This window comes from Protopterus annectens, chromosome 1.part2 (assembly GCF_019279795.1).
Source record: "Protopterus annectens isolate FY-2018-M chromosome 1.part2, PAN1.0, whole genome shotgun sequence".
NCBI lineage: Eukaryota > Metazoa > Chordata > Ceratodontiformes > Protopteridae > Protopterus > Protopterus annectens.
The window spans coordinates 957,316,967-957,338,926 of NC_056727.1; the positions used below are offsets into that span (position 1 = coordinate 957,316,967).

The following is a 21,960-nucleotide window of genomic DNA, read 5'->3' on the forward strand; positions in this document are numbered from 1 at the left end:
ACTTCTCATATGAGAAAAGTGCAGTACAACAGAATTTGTTACAGAAACCTGCAGTATGTTTCACTTTATTAAACAGAAAATATGTAATATTTTTCTTAAAATCTTTTCCAGAGTTTGCGCATTATTTCAGAAAAATCAAGCATACTAAATAAACTTTCTTACCAACTCGCTGGGAGGCAGGAATACGAGGGCCCTGTGCAGTGCCACCTGGACCAAGGTGGCGCATTGATGGTCTCATCCCTCCCTGACGAACTGCATTTGGCATAGCCTGGAATCCACCTGAAGAAAGAACACATTTATAAATACATTTTTTCCAACAACAATACATAGTTATTATGACTACCTAGTACACTTGTAATACCACATCAGGTTGCTTAACCCACAGTAATTCACATAAAATCTTCAACAGTCTTGACTATTTCAATGGCGCTACATGGTAAGCCGAAACATGATGGTTCTTAACCTTTAACAGTCTTATGGCACCTGGATATCTGTATTTTAAGACTTCTCAGAGCAGCACGTAGTGTAACACCATCTCTGCTGACATTTTCCCCACCAACATACTCATCTGTATTATTTCACACAACAAGGTCCTCAACACCTTCAATGTCTTTTCAACGATTGACTCATCACACTTGACATGGAAGCAGTGGGCTTAGTTATATTTATCCATATGTGCTGAAGCTGGACCATGATGATGAAGCTCAAGTGGCCTAATATTAATGTGAGTGAGTGAATACTATACAGCCCAGATCTCCACCCTTAATTAAGTTAGCCACAAGACTTTGGTAAACTGCAGCTATACGAGAGTCCTTTAGCTATGAACTACTTTAATTTTCATAGTTCTCTTCACAGAAGTCTATGAAAGCTGTTGTTGTGTCCAAAGTTAACATAAAAGAGTCACCTGTTTAAGCAGTGCAATTAGAAATAGCCTTTTCAGGACGGTTTGTTCTCTTGCTACCTGCATTGTCCATCCTTCAGCAAATGTTTTTTTTAAGCATAATTTAAAAAGTGTGAAAAGCTATATCATTTTTAAAGAAAGGAAGACTGCTCAGCTGCTTCCAGCAGTTGTCATTTCAGGGTCAGTCCCTTACTGTTGAATGCATTTTATTAATTGTAAACAGTTAACTGTTACATCTATTTTTGCAGTGAGAAGCAGCAGTCATTGCAAGACTGTCTGAGATGTCTTGTGTGAAGTTAAAGTTAGAATGAAGCAGAAACCATTCTGAGCTTTGCAAAAATACTGCAAGTTTCACACCGAACTTATCAACTACCTGGCACAATGCCAGCCTTGGAACAGTAGTAGTAACAGACAGAAACTACCTCCAAATTGTGTTCAAATCTATCAGTGCAGCTAGCTATATTAGAAATAAGTAAAACAAATTATTTAGGGTTTGACAAAGGTGAAGGCATTGCAGGAGGAGGATCTCACACAAGAGGATGAGCAACTGCAGAATGCTAAAAGGAAACTGAGGGAGTAAATGGACAAAATGCATGAGTTTAGAAAGGTCGCTTTTTGATGATAATTTTAGTGTGGAAAATGTTTTAGCACAATGACAAAGTAGAAAGAGTTGTATCCAAACTTAGGAAGCTTATGACAAGAAAGATAGAGGTATTACAGATATTTCAGAAATGTTACATTGTTATACATCTTGTGTTTGTAAATATGAACTTGTTAATATAATTTAATTACTTTTATATAAATGTAAGTTTGCCTAGGTCACAACTGATAATTTAACAAAGGTGTTAAAAAAAAAAGAAAAGAAATGTTATGCAAAACTTTAAAAAGCAGAAAAACGGGGAACCAAGAAAATGCACAAATGGAAACATTTATAGAAGACTATATGCATTTCAAGATTAGAGGAAGATGACAGCCAACAATATATAGCAAAGATAGGAAAAGACAGAAAAACAGTGATTCATAATCATTCAACAGTGATAAGTAGAGCTGCACAAGTTCAACTTACCTGTAACACTAAATGTTTGAATTCCTCACTGCCTCGGTGACATTTTGGGTTATCCCCCAATGTAGCACAGTACTAGCCAGCTTTCAAAAGTGTAGACTCCCCTCAGTCTCTCTTCCTGTGACAGCTGACTGGCTGATCATACCCTGAGAGAGAAGCCTTCAGCTGTCACAGAAGTGTTTAGGCTTATTTGCTTCCACAGATACCTGAAACCAGAATTATCTAGCAAGATTAAATTTGCAGCCAATCACAATAGCATATAAAAAACACTCCAACAACAACTAAATCAAAGATTTTGAGACCCACCTCAATTATGGATAATCTGGGGGATGGCAGGTGGTTGCCATTAAGGCAGTGAGAAATTCGAACATTTACTGTTACAGGTGCTGCGGTAGCGCTGTCGCCTCACAGAAAGACGTCCCGTTCGATTCTCAGCTAGAGCGTCTTCTGTGTGGAGACATGCGTGAATGGGCGTACCTTTGTTGAAGGTTGTGCTTCAGGGCTGGCAACTCGGCACGTAAAAATCTACTGCCAATCATTAGCGGACTGGAGTTCCGCTGTGGCGGCCCCTAACCGGGAAAAGCCAAAAGACAATTGTTACAGGTAAGTAGGTCTTAACACAGCTGTGCTGATCACGCCCACTGCCTCAGTGGCATTTTTTTGCAGATTTCCAAAGCTGACCACACGTGGAAGGTGGAAGGATAAGGATCCAGGAGTCAATGGAGAATGGTCCTGGCAAACCTCTTTTAGACCTTGAAAAGGAATCCAGTTTGTAGTGGTTTGTGAAGGTATGAACGGAGCACCAGGCTGCTGTTTCTAGAATGCTTCAAGAGTCCACCTTCCAATATACCATCAAAGAGGATAATGCCCTACCTGGAAGAACCTTAACCTTGTCTGGAAGAGATTTACCATGGTAGGAGTAACAGAAAAACAGAAGGGGACAACCACCGTTTAATACTTTGCTGAGAGACAAAGTGGCCTTTCTTAGATCCTGTTTAGTTTGGTATTCCTAAAGGGCTTTGTTCAGTCAAGATAGTACCTGACCTGCCTGTGAGCATCCAAGGTACACGATCTTTTCTCCCTTGTTTTTGGATCAAGAAAGAACACTGGGAGACTGTTTCATTCAAGGTGCACTCAAACAACTTTAGGCATGAATGATGGATTAGTAAATAATACAATGCTGTCCTTACGAAAAATCAGATAGGATTGGCCCACCATGAGAGCTTGCAGGTCAGTGACTTCCCTTGTAGATGTCTGAGCAATGAGTACAACAATCTTTCAAATAACGAATTGTATATCAGCTCAAGAGGAGGTTCAAATGGAGTTAAGGTCATTTTTGTTTTCATGGGGGTCTTGCATGCAACACTCCTTTTATACACTGCTGGACCACAAAAAAAGATGACAGAGGGAGATCCAAGAGCAAATAAGCTGAGCTGTCTGCAAGATGCACTCTGATAGAAGCATATGACAAAATGGATCTGCTTCATATGTTCAACACTTCAAAATGCCGAATTTCATATGGCCGAGACCATATGATCGACATTTGAAATGTCGAACATATGAAATACAAAAGTAAAAGACACTTACCTAAACACTGCTAGCAGGGGGGCAAGCTCCCCTACACCCCCCCTGTAACTTAAATATACCAACTCCAAGATCACACTACAGTGCAGGAATGGAAATCTTTCCATTCCGCACTGTATGGAGATGCCGGTTCCGCACTGTCGGCATTTCAAATGTCGATCATATGGTCTCGGCCATATGAAATTCTGCACTTTGAAGTGTTGGCAATGTGAAAGGGATCTGACAAACCATCTCTAAGCAGTTCACACAAATATTTCAAATCCAGAGGGGCTGAAACCCTTTTGGGATCTCTGTTATTGGCTAGGCACCACCAAGAAGATCTCATCCATTTGTAATTGTTCGACTTCTAGTTGCAGGTTTTCTTCTACAGATCCTCGTGGAGCAAGTGCTTAATAGTCATCAAAATAGAATCATCCAGGATGTCAGCTGTATTTGCCCTAACCTGGGGTGATGATGCTCATGGCAAATGCCCATGGCAAATTCCATTAAAAGGGAGAACAAACTTTGCCTGGGCCAAAAAGGGGGTACCACAATGATCTTTGGTAATTCCTGAATCTTTAGAACTACCTTGAGAATCACTGGGAAAGGAGGAAATGCATACAGGAGCATTCCTGGCCATGAGAATGAGTATGTCCGTCTCCCAATTATGGCTACAAGGATGTCGAACAGAATTGTTTTGGCTGTCTGTTTTGAAAGGAAGCAATCGGACCTACCTGAGGTGTTCCCACATGTGGATCACAGCACACACACACACACATTACACTCAGGGTTCTGCTTCCAGCTGCAGAGTCTATCACCACTCTTTGCACACAATTTCTTTCCAGTCTCTGCAAATTACTCCATTTGCTCACAGAGTGAACACTCATCCAAAAAGCAAAGAAAAGAACTCCTAGTGCAGCTAAAGTTTTTTACGGTAGTGTGATTTAATTTAAACAATACCTTCAGCTAGCAGTCAAATACTGCAGATACCTGAACTAAAGCTGATTAAAAAACAGACATTGTGGTTAGCGCTCAGCTGGAAAAGGCTAATAAGTTTCTCTTTTACTAGCAAAAAAATGATTTTTACTTTTATCAACTCCACATCCATAACCCTAGGTTTCTATTCTCTAATATTATGCTAATTATTGGCCAGCATTTTATAAATAAGCATTGCTAACTGGGGAAAACATACAGGCAGTCCCTGGGTTATGAACATCTGACATGGGGACAACCCACAGATACGAACGGGCTGCAGCAATGTTGGAAATATTGAAAAATGAAAATAGGTAAAGTTAACCAAATCTGTGTGTGAGAGAGAGTGAGTGAGAGCAATGTGTGAGTGAATGCAGGTATGAATGAGGAAGTGACTGTGTGTATGAGAGATCGGGAGAGCGATGTGTGAGTGAATGCAGATACGAATGAGGAAGTGACTGTGTGTACGAGAGATCGGGAGAGCGATGTGTCAGTGAATGCAGGTACGAATGAGGAAGTGACTGTGAGAGATTGGGAGAGTGAGAGCGATGTGCAAGTGAATGCAGGTACGAATGAGGAAGACAGTGCGTGTATGAGAGAGTGAGAGAGCGATCCTCTGCCAGCAGTTAAGAGGTGGGTGGCTACATAAGGGGAGGGGGTTAGTTATAGAATAGGTAAAGTAGGGTTGTGAGCGAGGTGAGTGATGTGAGTGTCATACCTCTAAACCTCTTAGAGCAAGAAATCTGGACAAAGTGGTACAAATTCCCCAAAATAGGGACAATTTTAATAAATATTGCTCTTAAAAACTTAGAAAGTTGATAGAATAACAGGTTTTGGATTAGCATGAATTTTCTGAATGGTATGAATTCTGAAACTCAAATGTCTGGTGTGCGTGTATAGTCCTCAAACACTGCATTTAATAACAAAGATGCCTTAAAACCAGCTTTGTTAATAGGAAATAAGGAAGCATAGCTCATAGGAAGCATAGCTACAGTATACAGTATTAGGTTTAGAAACACTTCCAAACAAAAAAAAATCTTAAAGTGTTTTTATATGCAAAGAAAAGTAAAATAAATACTAGACTGGTGCAAGCATTTCACTAAGTGACATTTAATAAGAACAATATATACGTGTTTTGACTTGCATACAAATTTGACTTAAGGACAGACTAAAAACCGAATCTAGTCCTTAACCAGGGGCCTTGCCTGTACTTGTTACAGATTTTTTTATGCGTGATACACACTGGATTTGGGTGAACCCACTCCACTTGGGCTCACTCTGCTCTGCTACCCCCAATTTTTCAGCCACCCCCACTGCATCTACGTTTATCCAAACCCGCACTCCAACCACCATACAACTGTCCAATCATACTTAACAGCCTATCCCAGCCTACCACTTTCCATTACAACTATCATACCCACTGTATCCATAATTGATGCTTCATAACTCTCCGCCACTTCCCACTCTCCTAACCTACTCAAAATAATCCCTGTAACAGACAGAAAAATCACATTTCCCCCAGTCAACGCTCATACTCCTTACTAAAGTACATATACACCATTACCTCCCTACTAATTTCTATAATCCTCTTAACTTTCTCTCTTCAAAATACCGTTTTACCACAAAACATATCTTCCCAATTTTCTACTTCATACTACTAAGACCTTTAACTAAAGGACCTTTGTCAATCCTTCTCAAATACAAAATCACCCTCTACTTCTACACTTATACCATACTCAAAGTACCTCCTGTATTACCCTCACTTTTTCATCAAAGCTATTTGACATCATACTACCAACACCTAGATGACATTACTATACACTCAACACTTACATGAGTCACTGTACATCAGCAGACACCCTCTTTCCACATGGCATCTAACCTCTTCTCTACATCACCTGTTCATCTTTTCAAAATAAAACATGTCATGAAAATAAAAAACTACAACTTCAATAACCTCTACTCTGTACTTTTACTAACACTTTGTAGAGCTATCCAGGACCTCACAGAGCATCTCCTAACACCATCCTTCTACCCACACCCAACCTCTCTTCCATTAATAATACTCCAATAAATACACCAGGTCTACATCAATACACAGCCAACCTACAAAGCATCCATAACAAAGCTACAGAACTTCATGCATGGCTAACTTTCTATTCTCCTGACATACTAATAATCACAGAAACATGGCTGAAAAAGAAATAAAAGATGAAGACATTTGGTTTTAGCATTATAAGGCAAGGTAGAATGCACAAAGTGGGGGGGAGTAGCCATCCTCCATAACTGGTCTCTTAGCCTCCCCTCCCCCAATTTCGATAATGCCAAAATTCTCCTGTCCTCTCAAACTCAAAGACAAAAACCTTAGCCATTATAAGCACCTATATACCTCCTGGCCAAAATATAAACAGTGCATAAGAATCCTTTTCATAGTTCGACTTACATCCATCCAGCAAGAAACTTTAATTATGGCGACCTAAACAGAATAGTTTTCCATAATCTCAGACTCAAATATATCCATAAATCTTTTTGGCTCCACCCAACTAATTTACTCTCCCACTACATTCAATAAACTTAACAAGGCAATTGTCCTAGATTGGATACTGACCAATGAAACTAAAAATATAACTACCACTGGATCTTTCTGAGACCACCCCTCTATTCACACCCCACCTCTCCTTTACACATCTAATTACACATATCTCAAAACATTCTGGAATCTTATTAATCAGCTTCTTAAACCCAACAAACCAATGCGACCCACTCTATCTACCTCTACTGATTCTAATTGTTTAACTAGTCAAGTGACCACCAACATTATACAAAGAATAACCTTCCTTGTCATTTACTTACCCTCCTCAGATATCATACCGTCACACCTGAATCAAATGATCCAACAAGTTCGCTGTCCCGCTAACCAATTCCAACCAACAATCCAAAAACTTCTCTACAAACTAAAAACTACTACTCAAGCCCCAGATGATCTTCCAGCTGAATATCACAGAATAGCAGCATAATCACTGCCTACCTTCTCTGTATCTTAATAAACCAGTCCATCAACTAAGGCTATGTTCCCACTCTGTGGAAAAAAAAGTTATGTACTCACCAGAACGTTCCATCTGTGCTGTCCATTTTCATTCTTCATCAACTGATGGGTTCGGATCCAACTTGGCCGCTGCTAAAGCTCCTGGCAACTAAGAACTCTCAAGCTTCTCCCTTAGCCACAATGCACCAACCCCAATTACCAAAGATCCTGTTTGCCGACTTTAGTAGAAAAGGCATATTCGTATTCAGAAATGAAGAATGCTATATCTGGAGCTTAATATAAAGAACATTGCCCTGTAACCACTAATTCTTCCAGAAGTTTTCAAGGATGGGGGTTGGTGGGAAGAATGAAAATGGACAGCAAAGATGGAACGTTAAAGTGAGTACTTAACTTCCTTATCTGATGTGGTCAATTTTCATTCTATCCTCAACTGATGGGACAGAGTCCCCAGCTACCTAAAATCCAGGGTGGACTAAAGGAAGGATATTTCTGAGAACCAATGAGCCAAATATTTTACTTCTGTGAATGAAAACAAACTGGTCAGATTTCCTGATGTCTTTTGTTGTGTAGGTAGAAACGTAATGGTCTGTGGACATACAATAAATGTAATATGCATTCACTCTTGCTAACAAATTTAGGAAAGAATACTGGCAAATCAATGGACTTATTGATATTAGAGTCTAACACCACCTTAGGAAGAAAGGAAGCATAAGTCCATAGTATAACTCTATTCTTGGGAAAAATCAAGCATGGTGGTTTAGAGGACAAGGCTTGAATCTCGTAACTTCATCTGGCAGAGATAACAGTCACCAGAAAGATTGTCTTCCATGAAAGATATTTAAGGTCACATGTAGCTGCTGTTCAAAGGGGAATTTACTAAGTGCCTGCAGTACCACATTCGGATCCCATAGAGGAATAAAATCTCTAAAAGGAGGTCTTAGAAGAAGAGCACCTTTCAAGAAGGCTTTGTTTAATTTATGAGAGACAAAATAGGAACCATCAAAACCAATGTGAAAATCTGATATGGCCGCTAAATGAACTTTAACGGGTGATGAACTAGCTCCTTCTTTAAAAAGATGGGACAAAAATTCAAGAACGCTATGTATGGGGGCTGAAAAGGATTCAATATTTAGATGAGCCCAATGAACAAATCTCTTCCATTTGGTGGAATACAGCTTTCTGGTAGAAGGCTTATGGGAAGATAAAATTATCTGCTGAACAGGTGAAGAGAGCATAGGTTGTCTGCTATGAATGGAAATAGAGAAGATAGGCAGTCAGCCTGAGGTTGGTGATGTTTGGAATAATCATGCCTGTTGGGTGAGACAGGAGGTCTGGAGTCGGATCCAGAATCCAAGGTCGGTGAAGCAAGTGAGGTGAAAGGAAGGGGAGCCAAATTTGTCAAAGCCAGTAAGGTGCAATGTGGATGACTTTGCTCTTCAACATGGCAGCTTTCTGAAGGAATTTCAGAATTAGTAGTATGAGCAGAAAAGCATAAAGTAGACTGGGGCCAATTGTGAAACAGAGCATCCCTTGGTGACTTCCCCCTTTGGGTGGGATTAGGGCAAAGTAGCTGCTGCAAAAAGATCACAGCAAGACTGACCCTATTGATGGAAAATTATTTCCGTGACATTATTTTTGGGAGACGATTTGTGAGGTAGAAAAATACACCTGCTCAGTTTGTCTGCTAACAAACTGGATTTCCGCAGAATATGCGCTTGGATGATACTGCCCACTGCCACACTCATGGCTTCTCGACACAAGAGGTAGGATATGGTCCCTCCTTGATTGTTGATGTACCAAACTGCTGACATGTCGTCTGCTTGAACTGCAATAGTCAAAGGAAGAGCATTCTGGAATGCCTGGAATTACACTGCTCTCATCTCTAAGACACTGATGTGCAAGTTGGACTCTCAGGGGACCAAGTGCCTTGGACTGTTCTCCCCAGAAAATACTTCCCCCTCCCAGCTGGGAAGCATCCATGGTCACTATGGCCTTGTGCTGGGGGGGGGGGGGGGGAATAAATGGACGGTCTTGTAGAACCTGATCTGATAGAATCCACCACCTGAGATATCTCTGAGGGATTCGCATCTGATAAGGCATGGGCTGGTAAAGTATTAACCATTGTGTGCCTACCATCCACTGAAGAATTCTCATGTAAAACCTGGCTAAAGACACTAATGTTATTGCCGCTGCCATTGAACCCAGCGCTTGAAGGGCCAAATGGGACGAAATTTTGGTAGTGCAGCTTATATTTCTGACCTGTGATCTTATGGTCTGAACTCCTGAGGGCAGCAGTCAGCTATGGTTGACTTTGTGTTAAGTATTGCTTTTAGTTGAGACTTTTTGTAGTTTATGGTTATCCCCAGAAAAGAGCACGTCTGGAGAACCTGATCTCTTACCCTTACCAGTTGATGCCTGGTTGGAGTGGAAATCAGCCAGTCATCTAGATATAGAAACACCCAGAATCCTTGCAGTGTCAAGTGAGATGCTACTACTGCCAAGTACTTGGTAAACACAATGGTGGCAGTGGTTAGTCCAAAGGGCAGAACTCTGCACTGGTAATGACTGACTCCCACGTGGAAGCATAAATACCTTCTGGGATCATCTGTTCATATTTATATGATAGTATATATAGTGAAGGTCTATTGAGCATATTCGGTTGTCCATGCCCAGAAATGGGAGAATGGACTGAACCGTAGCCATCCAAAACTTGGTCCACTGATCTGACTTGTTTAAATTGGTGAGATCCAAAAAGTACAGTTTTGTACCTACCATAAATGTAGATGTTCGAGGATCCACATTGCTGCAGTCCTAACTATTGGGTAGTCTGCTGTCCAGTCGGCCCGAATACCAAAGTATATGGCTGACGTCGGTCACGGCGCATTAGACTGACGTCAGTACGTCAGGGTACTAATGCGCATGACCGACGTCATATCCTCAGTCTTTTCTTGCCCCAGATGTCAGAAGACCCTAAAAAGACAAGGCCAAAACCAAAAACACCAAATATACCTGCACCAAAATTATAGACAATATATACAAAGGTACCAGAATATAACCTCACCAACACAACCACCCCGAAACACAGAGGGGAAGGAGGGAGGGTAAATTGGACTGCAGCAATGTGGATCCTCGAACATCTACATTTATGGTAGGTACAAAACTGTACTATGTTCTTCATTCCACATTGCTGCAGTCCTAACTATTGGGTAGAATCCCAAAGCAGAGGTAAGGGAGGCTGGCAAATCATAAGGAAGCAGGAGCTGATAACATGCCTTGCAAAATAGCTGTTGCAAAACCAGCCCTAGACTTAGAGTACAGAGGAAGGTGGTAATGCTTAGAGAAAGTATGCACTGAACTCCAAGTAGCTGCCTCCAAAATATCCTTAGTTGCCACCCCCCTTAAAAATGCTGTTGAAGTGGCAGTAGCCCTAGTGGAATGAGGCCTAATCCCAGCTGGAATCTCTTTGCCATGATGGGAATAACAAAATGCAATGCAAAACCCAATCCACCTAGAAATAGTTTGTTTTGACACAGGCTTGCCCTGCGAACTCAAAGCAAAAGAAACAAACAACTGCTGAGACTGCCTAAAATCCTTAGTCCTGTTTAAATAATAACGCAATTGCCTATGTACATCTAAAGTGTGCAAAATCTTTTCCCCTTTATTTTGGGGATCTGCATAAAAAGTAGGCAAATGAATAGTTTGGTTTAAAGCCACACTAGAAACCACCTTAGGCATAAAGGAAGGATTAGTACGTAATGATACCCTATCCTTATGAAAAATCAAAAAAGGCTCAACCGCCATAAGGGCCTGCAACTCAGAAACCCTTCTAGCAGAAGTAATGGCCAACAAAAAAGCAGTCTTCCATGACAAGTATTTCAGTTCAGCAGTAGCCGCAGGCTCAAAAGGTTGTAGAGTAAGTTTCTCCAACACAAAATTGAGGTCCCAAGCAGGAGTAGGAGCTCTACGTGGGGTCTTATATTCTTTGCCCCTCTAAGAAATTGCTTGAACAAAGGATGTGAAAACAATGGTGGGTCACAATCATAGTGAGCTGAAATTGCTGCAGCATGAATTTTAATAGAAGAGAAAGACAAACCTTTGTCCAATAACTCAGTAAGATATTGAAGAGCCACACTCAAATTAGGCTCAGAAATCTCCAAATTTTTTGCTGCAGTCCAAAACAAAAATCTCTTCCATTTTTCTGCGTACACTTTCCTTGTACTAGGTCTTCTGGCTTCCATAATCACATTTAAAACTTGCTGAGGAAGCTGAGACCTGCTGTCCTTCAAAACAGAATATGCCAGGCTGTTAGATGAAGAGAGTGAAGCTTGACATTGAGCAGATGACCGTCCCTCTGAGACAACAGGTGTGGAATCAAGGGTAAAGGCCATGGAGGCTTCCTTACCAGACTCCTCAGTAATGGGTACCAGTGCTGCCGAGGCCAATCTGGAGCTATTAAAATCATCCTTGGCTTGTCTTGTCTGACCTTTAGAAGCACCTTTGGGAGAAGAGGCAGAGGTGGAAAAGCATACACATGAAGAGTCTTCCAACTGAAAGAAAGAGCATCCACTTTCCAAGCTGTGTGATGAAATCCCTTCGTGCAAAACTTTGGCAGCTGGTGGTTTAGTGGAGAAGCGAACAGATCTATGTCTGGAGTTCCCCATGACACTGTCAATGTTTGAAATACATGAAGATCCAGTTTCCACTCGTGGGGATCCATGATTTGTCTGCTTAACACATCTGCTAAGGAGTTCTGTGCTCCCGGCAGAAACCTTGCCTGAAGAGTTAGTTGCAAACTGAGCGCAGTCTCCCATAAAATCATTGCTTGTCTGCACAATGGGTAAGAATGTGTTCCCCTTGTTTGTTGATATACCACATGACAGTTGTGTTGTCTGTTAGAATCAACACCTGCCCTGGAAGAAGTAACTCCTTGAAAGCCATTAATGCAAACTGGACTGCTAACATCTCTTTCATGTTGATATGTAGATGCTGTAGTCTGGCAGGCCACTTGTCTTGTATCCACTTTCCATTTAGATGAGCTCCCCAAGCAATATCTGAGGCATCTGTCGTTAGAATCTGACTTGCCTCTGGCCGGGTCACAGAGAGTCCCTTGTTTAGGTGACATTCCTGAGCCCACCACAAAAATTCCTTTTGAATGCAAGGTATTATTTGAATGACAGTGTCCAAATCCTGGCAGTGCTGTGTCCACAGATTTTGAGATACCATTGTAGCTTCCTCATATGCAGTTTGGCATTGGGAAGCACCAGAATACAAGATGCCATGAACCCTAAGGCTTGAAGGACTGTCCTTGCAGTCAGCCCGGACTGAAGAGATAGGTGATGGAAGTAACTGGAAAGATTCTTTTGTTTGTCCGGGGTTAAAAAGGCCATCTGGGCTGCTGTATTCAGTCTCACACCCAGAAAGCACATGTCTTGAGAGGGTACTAGACTGGACTTTATTTCGTTCACAGAATACCCTAGGCATCTTAGCACTGCTATGACATATTCCAAATGCTGTAGAAGGTCTTCCTTTTCTCGAGCCAGAATCAGGCAGTCGTCCAAGTAAGGATAGATTTGAATTCCTTTTAGCCTGAAGTAAGCTATCACTGGAGCCAGAACCTTTGTGAATACTCTGGGCGCAGTAGATAAGCCAAAGGGCAATGCAGAGAACTGATAATGAGAATTTCCAGCTCGAAAACGCAGATACTTCCTGCAACTTAGTCTTATTGGCACATGAAGGTAAGCTTCCTTTAGATCTAAAGTTACCATCCAGTGATCTTTGCCCAGCAGAGGTAAAAGTTGTTGTAACGTCAACATTTTGAACTTGGGAATGTCCAGATAAGTGTTGTGGATAGATAAATCCAAAATTGGTCTCCACGTGTTCCCCTTTTTTGGTACTAGGAACAGGCGAGAATAAAATCCTAGGCCCCTTTCTGGCACAGGAACTGACTGAATAGCCCCTATTTGGAGCAACAGAGAAATTTGCTTGTGAGCCTCTTTTCTTTGTAGAGGAGGAATGTCTGGCATGCCTTTGAAAGGAGGCAAGGTATGGAAATAAAACCTGTAACCGTGGTGAATGATATCCAGAACCCATCTGTCTTGGGTAATTAAATCCCAATTTTCTTTGAAAAGAGACAGCCTTCCTCCCAAAGGCGCTGCCAGGCGAGAATGTACTGGCAGCTGAAAAGGCAGGTCATTGGGTCTGCTTACGAAAGGACTGACCCCTGCCCTCACCAGAAGTCTGAGCAGGTGAACTCCCTGTCCTAGGCCTAAAAGAACCTTGAGCTCTGCCTCTACCACGTCTAGACCTACCCCTAGACTGGGAATCATAAGCAGGATAAGTCCACCCCTTAGCAGGTCAATTTCTACTAAACTTCAGAGGCTGCACCTGCAAAAAATCCTTAACAGTTTGCATAGACTTAGCCTTGTCCTCCATTTTCTTTAAAACTGCTTCCACAGGCGAACCAAACAACACATCAGACTGTAAAGGAGCATCCAAAATCCTTGTCTTAACATGCTCAGCTAAGTTCTGATCCCTCAACCAGGCATGCCTACGAAGAACAGAACCAGTAGCAGCCACCCTCGAGGAGGCCTGCACAGCATCAAAACCACACTGTAAGGAATGCTTACCCACCTGTTCAGAAACATGAACTAAATCCTGCAATTCTTTACACTCAATACCTTCAGCCAGAGCATCCACCTTAGACTTCAATTGTGAAAGGAGATAATTCTGATATTTTAACATATGAAACTGACAATTCAACGCCCTCATGGCTAAAGTGGAAGAAGTATACACTTTCTTTCCCCATCTATCCAAAGCCCTTGCCTCTTTATCAGGAGGAACAGGATTTTTAACCACAGAAGCCTTCACACCTTTAGGCCCCTGAGAGACAGTTTCTGGGTCTGCCCTAGGACTCTTAAAAAGATACTTATGGGCTTCAGGCACCCTATAGTACCTATCCGGTTTAACTGGGGCAGGAGGCAAAGAGTCAGGATTCAGGGAAGCCTCTGCAAAAACATCTTCTACCACATTCAAAACAGGAGGTATAGCTAAAGGCCTATGCTGGGGTAAAAACAAGAATTCTCTAAGCCTCTTCCTGGAATCAGAGAAATCTTGGCCCTCCCATTTAAAATGCTCCCTCATGGAATGCAGAGTCTCTGAAAATGAAAAATCCTCAGGAGGCGAAGCTGAAGGAGTAGAATCATCCACATCAGGATCAGAATAAGGAGGATACTCCTGCAAATCTTCAGCCGAAGACTCAGAAGCCTCCGAACATTGCTCAAAACTCTCAAACTCAGGTTCCACCCTAGGCCTCTTATCAGGAGGGGGCATAGAACCTCTAATCATTGTAATCAAATCCTCTGCCATTTTTAGCATATGCTTCTTAGGCAAGGACCCTGAAACACTCGGAGAAACCCCCACTGAAGCTAAAGCAGGCCTGCCTCTTAAAGAAGCCTTAGAAACAGAAGGCGAGGCCCTAACCACCTTAGGAAGAGAGGGAAGAACAGCCACCTGAGAAGCCCCTTCAGGCTGGCCTACTTCCTGAGATACATCCTGTAACAATAAAGTTTCTCCCTGAGACTCCAAAGAAACTCCTGGCAGAACCTCCGGCTCCACTGAGCCTTCTAAAGAACCGACGTCCGGGACTGTCGGTTCTTCCACTCTAGGCTTCCCTGCTTTGTCCTTGCACTTTTTGGCTGAAGCGGGCGTCGGAGCATCCGACGGCATTTTATAATTACAACGCTTCCCAAACACTAACCTGGCACAGTCTAACCTTCTCTTAATAGTGCGTTTGTTAAACCTAGCACAAGAGCGGCATCCAACAACGTCGTGCTCAGGCCCTAAACAAGGTATACACAAAGTATGGTAATCCCTATGAGGTATCTGTTTCCCACAAGAAATACAGTTATTCACTTTTTCTGACATCCGGTTAAATACTGAGGCAAGAAAAAACCAAAATATTCCCCAACGGGGTACTTAGCCAACTTTGATTCGGTCTGAAACTCTGACTTCAGAAACTTTCAGAACGCCAACCTGCACTCGCAAAAACAGCTTCTGCATCGGACCATGCGGCAAAAAAGACTGAGGATATGGCGTCGGTCATGCGCATTAGTACCCTGACGTACTGACGTCAGTCTAATGCGCCGTGACTGACGTCAGCCATATACTTTGGTATTCGGGCCGACTGGACAGCGGACTACCCAATAGTTAGGACTGCAGCAATGTGGAATGAAGAACATCTGGTCTAGTCCCCTGTTTTCTTTGGCACTAAAAATAACCTTGAGTTAAGTTCCGGATTCTATCTAGTCTGTTGGGACCTCTTGGGTGCCACATTTTTCTAGCAGTGTCTGAATATGAATTGCTGCTCGTTTCCTCTAACTGGGTGGAACATCTGGGATTCTTCTCGAGTTTGGAGAAGGAAGGGAAAATGGAATTATATAACCTCTGGGGATAATCCTCTGCACCCAAATATCTTTTAAATCTAGCTAGGCTCTCTGGTGCATGGATAAACATCCCCCAACTGCCTCCAGAGGTGGGCAATTGGGCCTCCTTTCAGGAGCACTGGTAGGGTCGGTCAAAAAAGGATTCTCTGGACCCCTGGTTTTGTGGGCCACCTCGGCATCGTCGTTCATTAGAGTTCCCTCTTCTGCCTCTGAGGGGAACCTCCTCCATGTATGTCTTGGAATGGATCCTTTGACTTCTTGACCCACATCTTTTGACCTCACCTTTGACTCCTGGAAAAGGATCTTAGAGGGATTGAAAAATGTACACCCACAGCAGACAGGGTCTTTCCATCCTTTTCACACCTGGATATTGTGTCCTTCATCTTGGGGCCAAACAAAGACATGCCGTCAAAGGGAGCATTGATGAAAGAGGACTTGAAGGGCTCTGCAAACTCTCACAAGTGCATTCAGGCATGCCTCTTACTGGAAATTCCTGACCCTGCTGCCCTTGAGGTTCCTTCTGCTATATGCAAAACCAACCTCACGGAAGAATTAGACATGGATTGCAGAGTAGCCAATTGAGAAACCACAGATGACTGAATTTCTTCAAAAACAGCTCCTGAGAGGTATCTGACAACTCCTTAATCAAATCCCTCTGAAGTCTTGTAAAGTGTGACAAATAATTCAGAGACCTTAAAGCGAAGGTCGCTGAAGCATATACATGCTTCCCAAATTTGTCCATTGCCAGAGACTCCCTGCTGGGGGGATGGAGAGTGGAACTCTCCTTGGCAAATTCCTTTTTGGTGGCCGCCACTATGACCATGGCATCAATGGGCACCCCCTTTTCCCCAAAACTGCTTGTCCATGGGTGATGCCACGATCTTGTCTCCAAGATATAGGTTCAATGGCATCAAATCCCACAACACGCCAGTAATGGAAGGGTAGACAGCCAGACAGTAGAACTCAAAAAGCAAAAAACCAGCACAACAGAGTAAGCATCCAATTACTTTACTCCAAAAGGGCCACAAACAGACTGGTTTCGGCTAACAAGCTTTCTTCAGTGTGTCTAGGTTCAATGGTATCGATCCCTTCCACGCCCACCGAGAGATCAACTCAATGAGCTCATCGGTGGGTGGGGTCACTAGGAGGTAGCTGGGCCAGTACTGAAGGCCACCAGGAATACAGAATCCTCAGACAAAAGGTTGCTCGGTGTCCAGCCACCTTTCTAAGAATTTCAAGGTCGTCTCCAAATGAGAAATCTTCAGGAGGTGACAGTGGGGACCCCTCACTTTCACTGAAATCTGTATCTTCTATGATGGACTCCTCTGGTGAGTCTAGGTACTTTCTCTTGCATATCTTTCTTAGGGAGCCCTCTGTGGGATGACCTGGAGAGGTATTACAAGAAATCAAGATTCCCTGTGGGGAAGCCTGGGGTTTGGGTACTGGCTGTCCATGTAGAATGACTTGGTAAGACTCTGAACGCTGAGACGTCAGGGTTGAAAGACCTAGGAACTGAAGGAGTTAAGCAGATCCCCCCGGAGAAAGGAAAGACCTCGTATCAGTGAAGGCAAGCTTCTGGACCATGGTCCTCCCCTGCTCTAAAGGCAAAATCCTCAAGGTGGAAGCTGGTGTTCAGCTGTCCAATGCCAAGTATCTAAGGTGTACAAATGGCTCCAAAAGCCTTGAAGTCAACTGTAACACCCTGGATCCGACAGGGAAGCTTTGCTCCAAGAGTTCTCCAGATTTGACAGGATCAGAGTAAGCTTAGGATCCTAGGCTACAGCAACCCTCGGATCCAAGCAGCTAGGATCCATAAACTCTGAGACCACTGAAGGAGTCAGAGAAGGAACTTGTTGTGGGGGTGCAACAGAAAAATTGACCTCAACCCAGAGGGGTAGGAGCCAAGGGGACACCCATCTGACCCTGCGCCAAGAGCATCTTCCTCACCACTCTTTCCACATCTTCCTCTGTGAGACTTCAGGAAGAACGAGTGGAAAACATTGAAGGAGACCTGGGTCTGGCAAGAAATGGGAAGGTACCCTAGAGGGTACGGGACCCACTGACAGTGAATACAGAGTCCTTGGTAAAGTAATAGATGTCGAAGTTGAAGGGCCAGCAAACAATGGATCTGACTTGGATAGTATCAGATCCAAGAAGGATGGACCAGATAAATTTTGATCTCCTTGGATCAGATATTTTCAGCTTCTTCAGCTCCGAGGGTAAAGTCATGTGAGACCTCTTCTTTGAGGACTCCTAAGCACAGGAGGAAAAAGGAGGCTTCGGAGATGAGGCTTTTGTTTTAGTCTTTGTTTTCATAGGTTGGTCATAGGTTGGTACTAGACTATCGGCTCTAGGGCCTATACAAGCCTAGCCATAACAATTCCCTGGCTATTTCTTCCCACAACATTTACTTCCCTGGATCCCTGTCTAGCAGGGCGACTGATGTGATCCCCGAGATGAAGTACCTATCTCGCATCCAATCGTCAAGGTTCCTTTTGAAGAGGGCCAAAGAGGTGCTCTGCTTGACATGTATGGGCAGTCTATTCCAGGGTCTGGGGAGTCTCTGGGTCAGGAATCTATCCATCCAGCATGTTTTGTTCATTGTGGCGACAAGGTTTAGATCCCTGTAGCGTGTGGCTCTGAGGGACTGGGATTTAAGTGTAGCATGTCCATCAGCTCTGGGTTTGACATGTCCTTGTATGCTAAGCAGAGATTGCTTCTGAGTAGACGACATGCGACAGAGTATACCTGGAGTTTTTTTAGATGGTCAGCATAGGGCATCTGCTTTAGGCCTGTGATTCTTTTAGTGCGGTATTTCTGTGGCCTTTCCAGTTGTTGCAGATGCCTTGAGAAGTACATATCAAATGGGGGGGTTGTATTCTATAATGGGTCTAATGAGGAATGAGTACAGTGAGACAATGACCTCCTTTTTTATGGATGAAAAGCCCTTGGTGATTAGGTGTGCCACAAAGAAGGATTTCCTGACTGTTGTGGCGATGTGGTTATTTGAAGGTGAGACCACTGTCCACCTGTGTCCCTAAGTCTCTTATCACACTTTTGGTGTTTAGTGTGCTGCCACCTATGTGGTAATTCATGGTTACATGTTTTTTCCCAAAGGGGATAACTATACATTTCTTGGCATTGACCTTGAGACCATGGCTCTGGCACCAAGCATCTGTTTCTGTAAGGCCCTTTTGTAGAATATCCACATCATTTTGGGATTCAATAATGGCTCCCAGTTTGCAGTCATCTGCTAACTTTGTTAGCCAGAGTCCCTTAGTGTTGGCCTGTACTTTAGTGAAGTAGATGCCAAAAAAGAGTGGTCCCACGACTGAACCCTGAGGTACTCCACTTGTCTGGAGCTGGATTTAAGATTTCTCTCCAGATATAGCCTCTCCAAAAGATGAAGGCAAAAGGCCTTTAAGAATTAGTTTATTCTTACAGTCATCTAATGCCCTGGGGTTAAACATGTGGCAAACAGAACAATGTTCTTGTAAGTGAAGCAGTCCTAAGGAGTATACACAAAGTGTGGGCATCTGATAAAGGGAGCTTATGCCCACACTTGGTACATTTTTTAAAGTCTGCTGGAGCTTTATCCGCCATACTGTCACTCCAACAAAAATCAAGAAAGGGAACAATTTAACAATTTCTACTACTACTACTATTTTTTTTAAACAGATACAGAAACAAATAAAGGCAAAGAACAGCTACCAACAATGGTATTAAAGAAACTACATAAAATGTAGTACTAAGGAAAAGATACTAAAGTACAGTTGGGTACATTTACAATGAATGTAGATGTTCGAGTGTATTCACTGTTGCAGTTCTGACTGTTGGGATTCCCTACTGTGAAAGCCCTCGGCTGGCCCGACTACCAGAGAAACTTATTTAACTTCCCAAGCTGGCAGCCGCCTTAACTGATGTCAGTATGCTCAGGTGTAAAGGGAGACGGCCTACATCATCACTTCAGTATTTTCTTTGTCCCATGGAGGAGCAGCCCAGAATCAAGCATAGGTGAATAAAGAAAGGGGATACTGGGAAAGTGCCCAAGGTCGACATATTTGGAGATTCTTAACCTACCTGGTAGGCCAAGGGGGAAGGAGGGAGGGAAAGAAGACTTGCAACAGTGAAAACACGAACATCTACATTTATGGTAAGTGTACACAACTGTACTATGTTCTTCATGTTTCACTATTGCAGTCCTGACTGTTGGAAAGATTCCCAAAGTTTAAATGAGGGTGGACAGAGCTAGAGGAGAGGATCCCCTGTAGGACTGCAGAGGCAAATCCTGCTCTGGACTTTGAGAAAGCTGGCAGGTGGTAGCGTTTTGTGAAGGTATGCACAGAAGACCAAGTGGCTGCTTCCAGAATGTCCTTGGTGGGAACCCCCTTAAGGAAAGCTGTAGAAGGAGCTGTGGCCCTTGTAGAGTGAGATCTAATCAAATCAGTTTTTTTTTTTTGCCATAGTGGCTGTAGCAGAAAGAAATACAGTGTTGAATCCACTTGGAAATGGTCTATTTAGAAGCTGGTTTTCCTTCAGATCCAGGACCACAGGTTATGAACAGTTGATCTGATTTCCTTAAGGGTTTTGTCCTGTCCAGGTAGAAGCATAAAGTACAGTTGTGTACACTTACCATAAATGTAGATGTTCGAGTGTATTCACTGTTGCAGTCATTACAATTGGGTTATCCTGCTAGCTGGCTACCCTCAGTCGGCCTGAATTCCAAAGTCTAAGTCCGGCGTCGGTTGCTGTCGCCTCTTCCCTGACGTCACTGCGCCGGGGTATAAAAGATGCAGCCGACAGCATTTTCTTCAGTTTTTCTTGCTCCAGATGTCAGGTGCCCCCAAAAGGGTAGGCTAAAAATATGTCAATAAAACATGCATGCACCCAAGTAAATATATTTTGCCTTATCTACAAGCAAATACACCACATAGCTTATATAGAATAGAGACGTACAGATAAGTTCCAGCAAAGAAACGGGGGATGGCGGGTGGGTAACCTGAACTGCAACAGTGAATACACTCGAACATCTACTAAGTGTACACAACTGTACTATGTTCTTCGTGTTTCACTGTTGCCGTTATTACAATTGGGTTGAATCCCAAAGCTAAGTTTGGGAGGCTGGAGCTAAATAGCATTAGGGGTGGCTATTAGGCCCTGCAGAACTGCAGTGGCAAAGCCTGCCCTGGATTTAGAGTAGAGTGGTAAGTGATCGTGCTTTGTGTAGGTGTGCACTGAACTCCAAGTAGCAGCCTCTAAAATGTCTTTGGTTGGTACTCCCCTGAGGAAGGCTGCTGAAGTGGCTGCTGCTCTGGTTGAATGTGGCCTAATGCCCTTAGGTACTGGCTTGCCATGTTGTGAGTAGCAGAAATGAATGCAGTGGCCTATCCACTTTGAAATAGTCTGCTTTGAGACAGCCTTTCCTTGAGATCCCGCAGCATATGCCACTAGTAGTTGCTCATTCTGAAAGCTTTGGTTCTGTTCAAATAGAAGCGTAGCTGTCTGTGTATGCCCAAAGAATGCAAAATTCTCTCCCCCTTATTCTGTGGGTTTGGATAAAAGGTAGGCAGATGAATAGTTTGGTTAAGGGCCACACTGGACACTACCTTAGGCATAAATGTTGGGTTTGTCCTCAGAGAAACCCTGTCTGGATAAAAAATGATAAAAGGTTCCACAGCCATGAGTGCCTGTAGCTCTGAGACTTGTCTTGCAGAAGTTATTGCAAGGAGCAGAGCTGTTTTCCAAGATAAAAACTTTATATCAGCTGTAGCGGCTGGCTCAAAAGGAGGCAGGGTGAGTTTTTCCAAGACATAGTTGAGGTCCCATGCAGGTATTGGTGATCTCCTTGGAGGCCTTAAATTTTTGGCCCCTCTGAGGTACTGCCTTAATAAAGGATGAGAGAAGATTGGTGGCTCTGTATTGTAATGAGCCGAAATGGCAGAGGCATGAATTTTTATAGATAAAAAGGATAGGC

At 43.0% G+C, this 21,960-nt stretch overlaps 1 protein-coding gene across 2 annotated transcripts in view; it reads right to left on the reverse strand.

Annotated features, from left to right (window-relative positions):
* Nucleotides 1–21,960, reverse strand: part of LOC122792187 (polyadenylate-binding protein 4-like) — a 1,135,653-nt gene that overhangs the window by 280,247 nt on the left and 833,446 nt on the right. For both annotated transcript variants that reach the window (XM_044059911.1, XM_044059912.1), the window contains exon 10: nt 163–279. In XM_044059911.1, the coding sequence (XP_043915846.1) occupies nt 163–279 (117 nt within the window). The remainder of the gene's footprint in view (nt 1–162; nt 280–21,960) is intronic.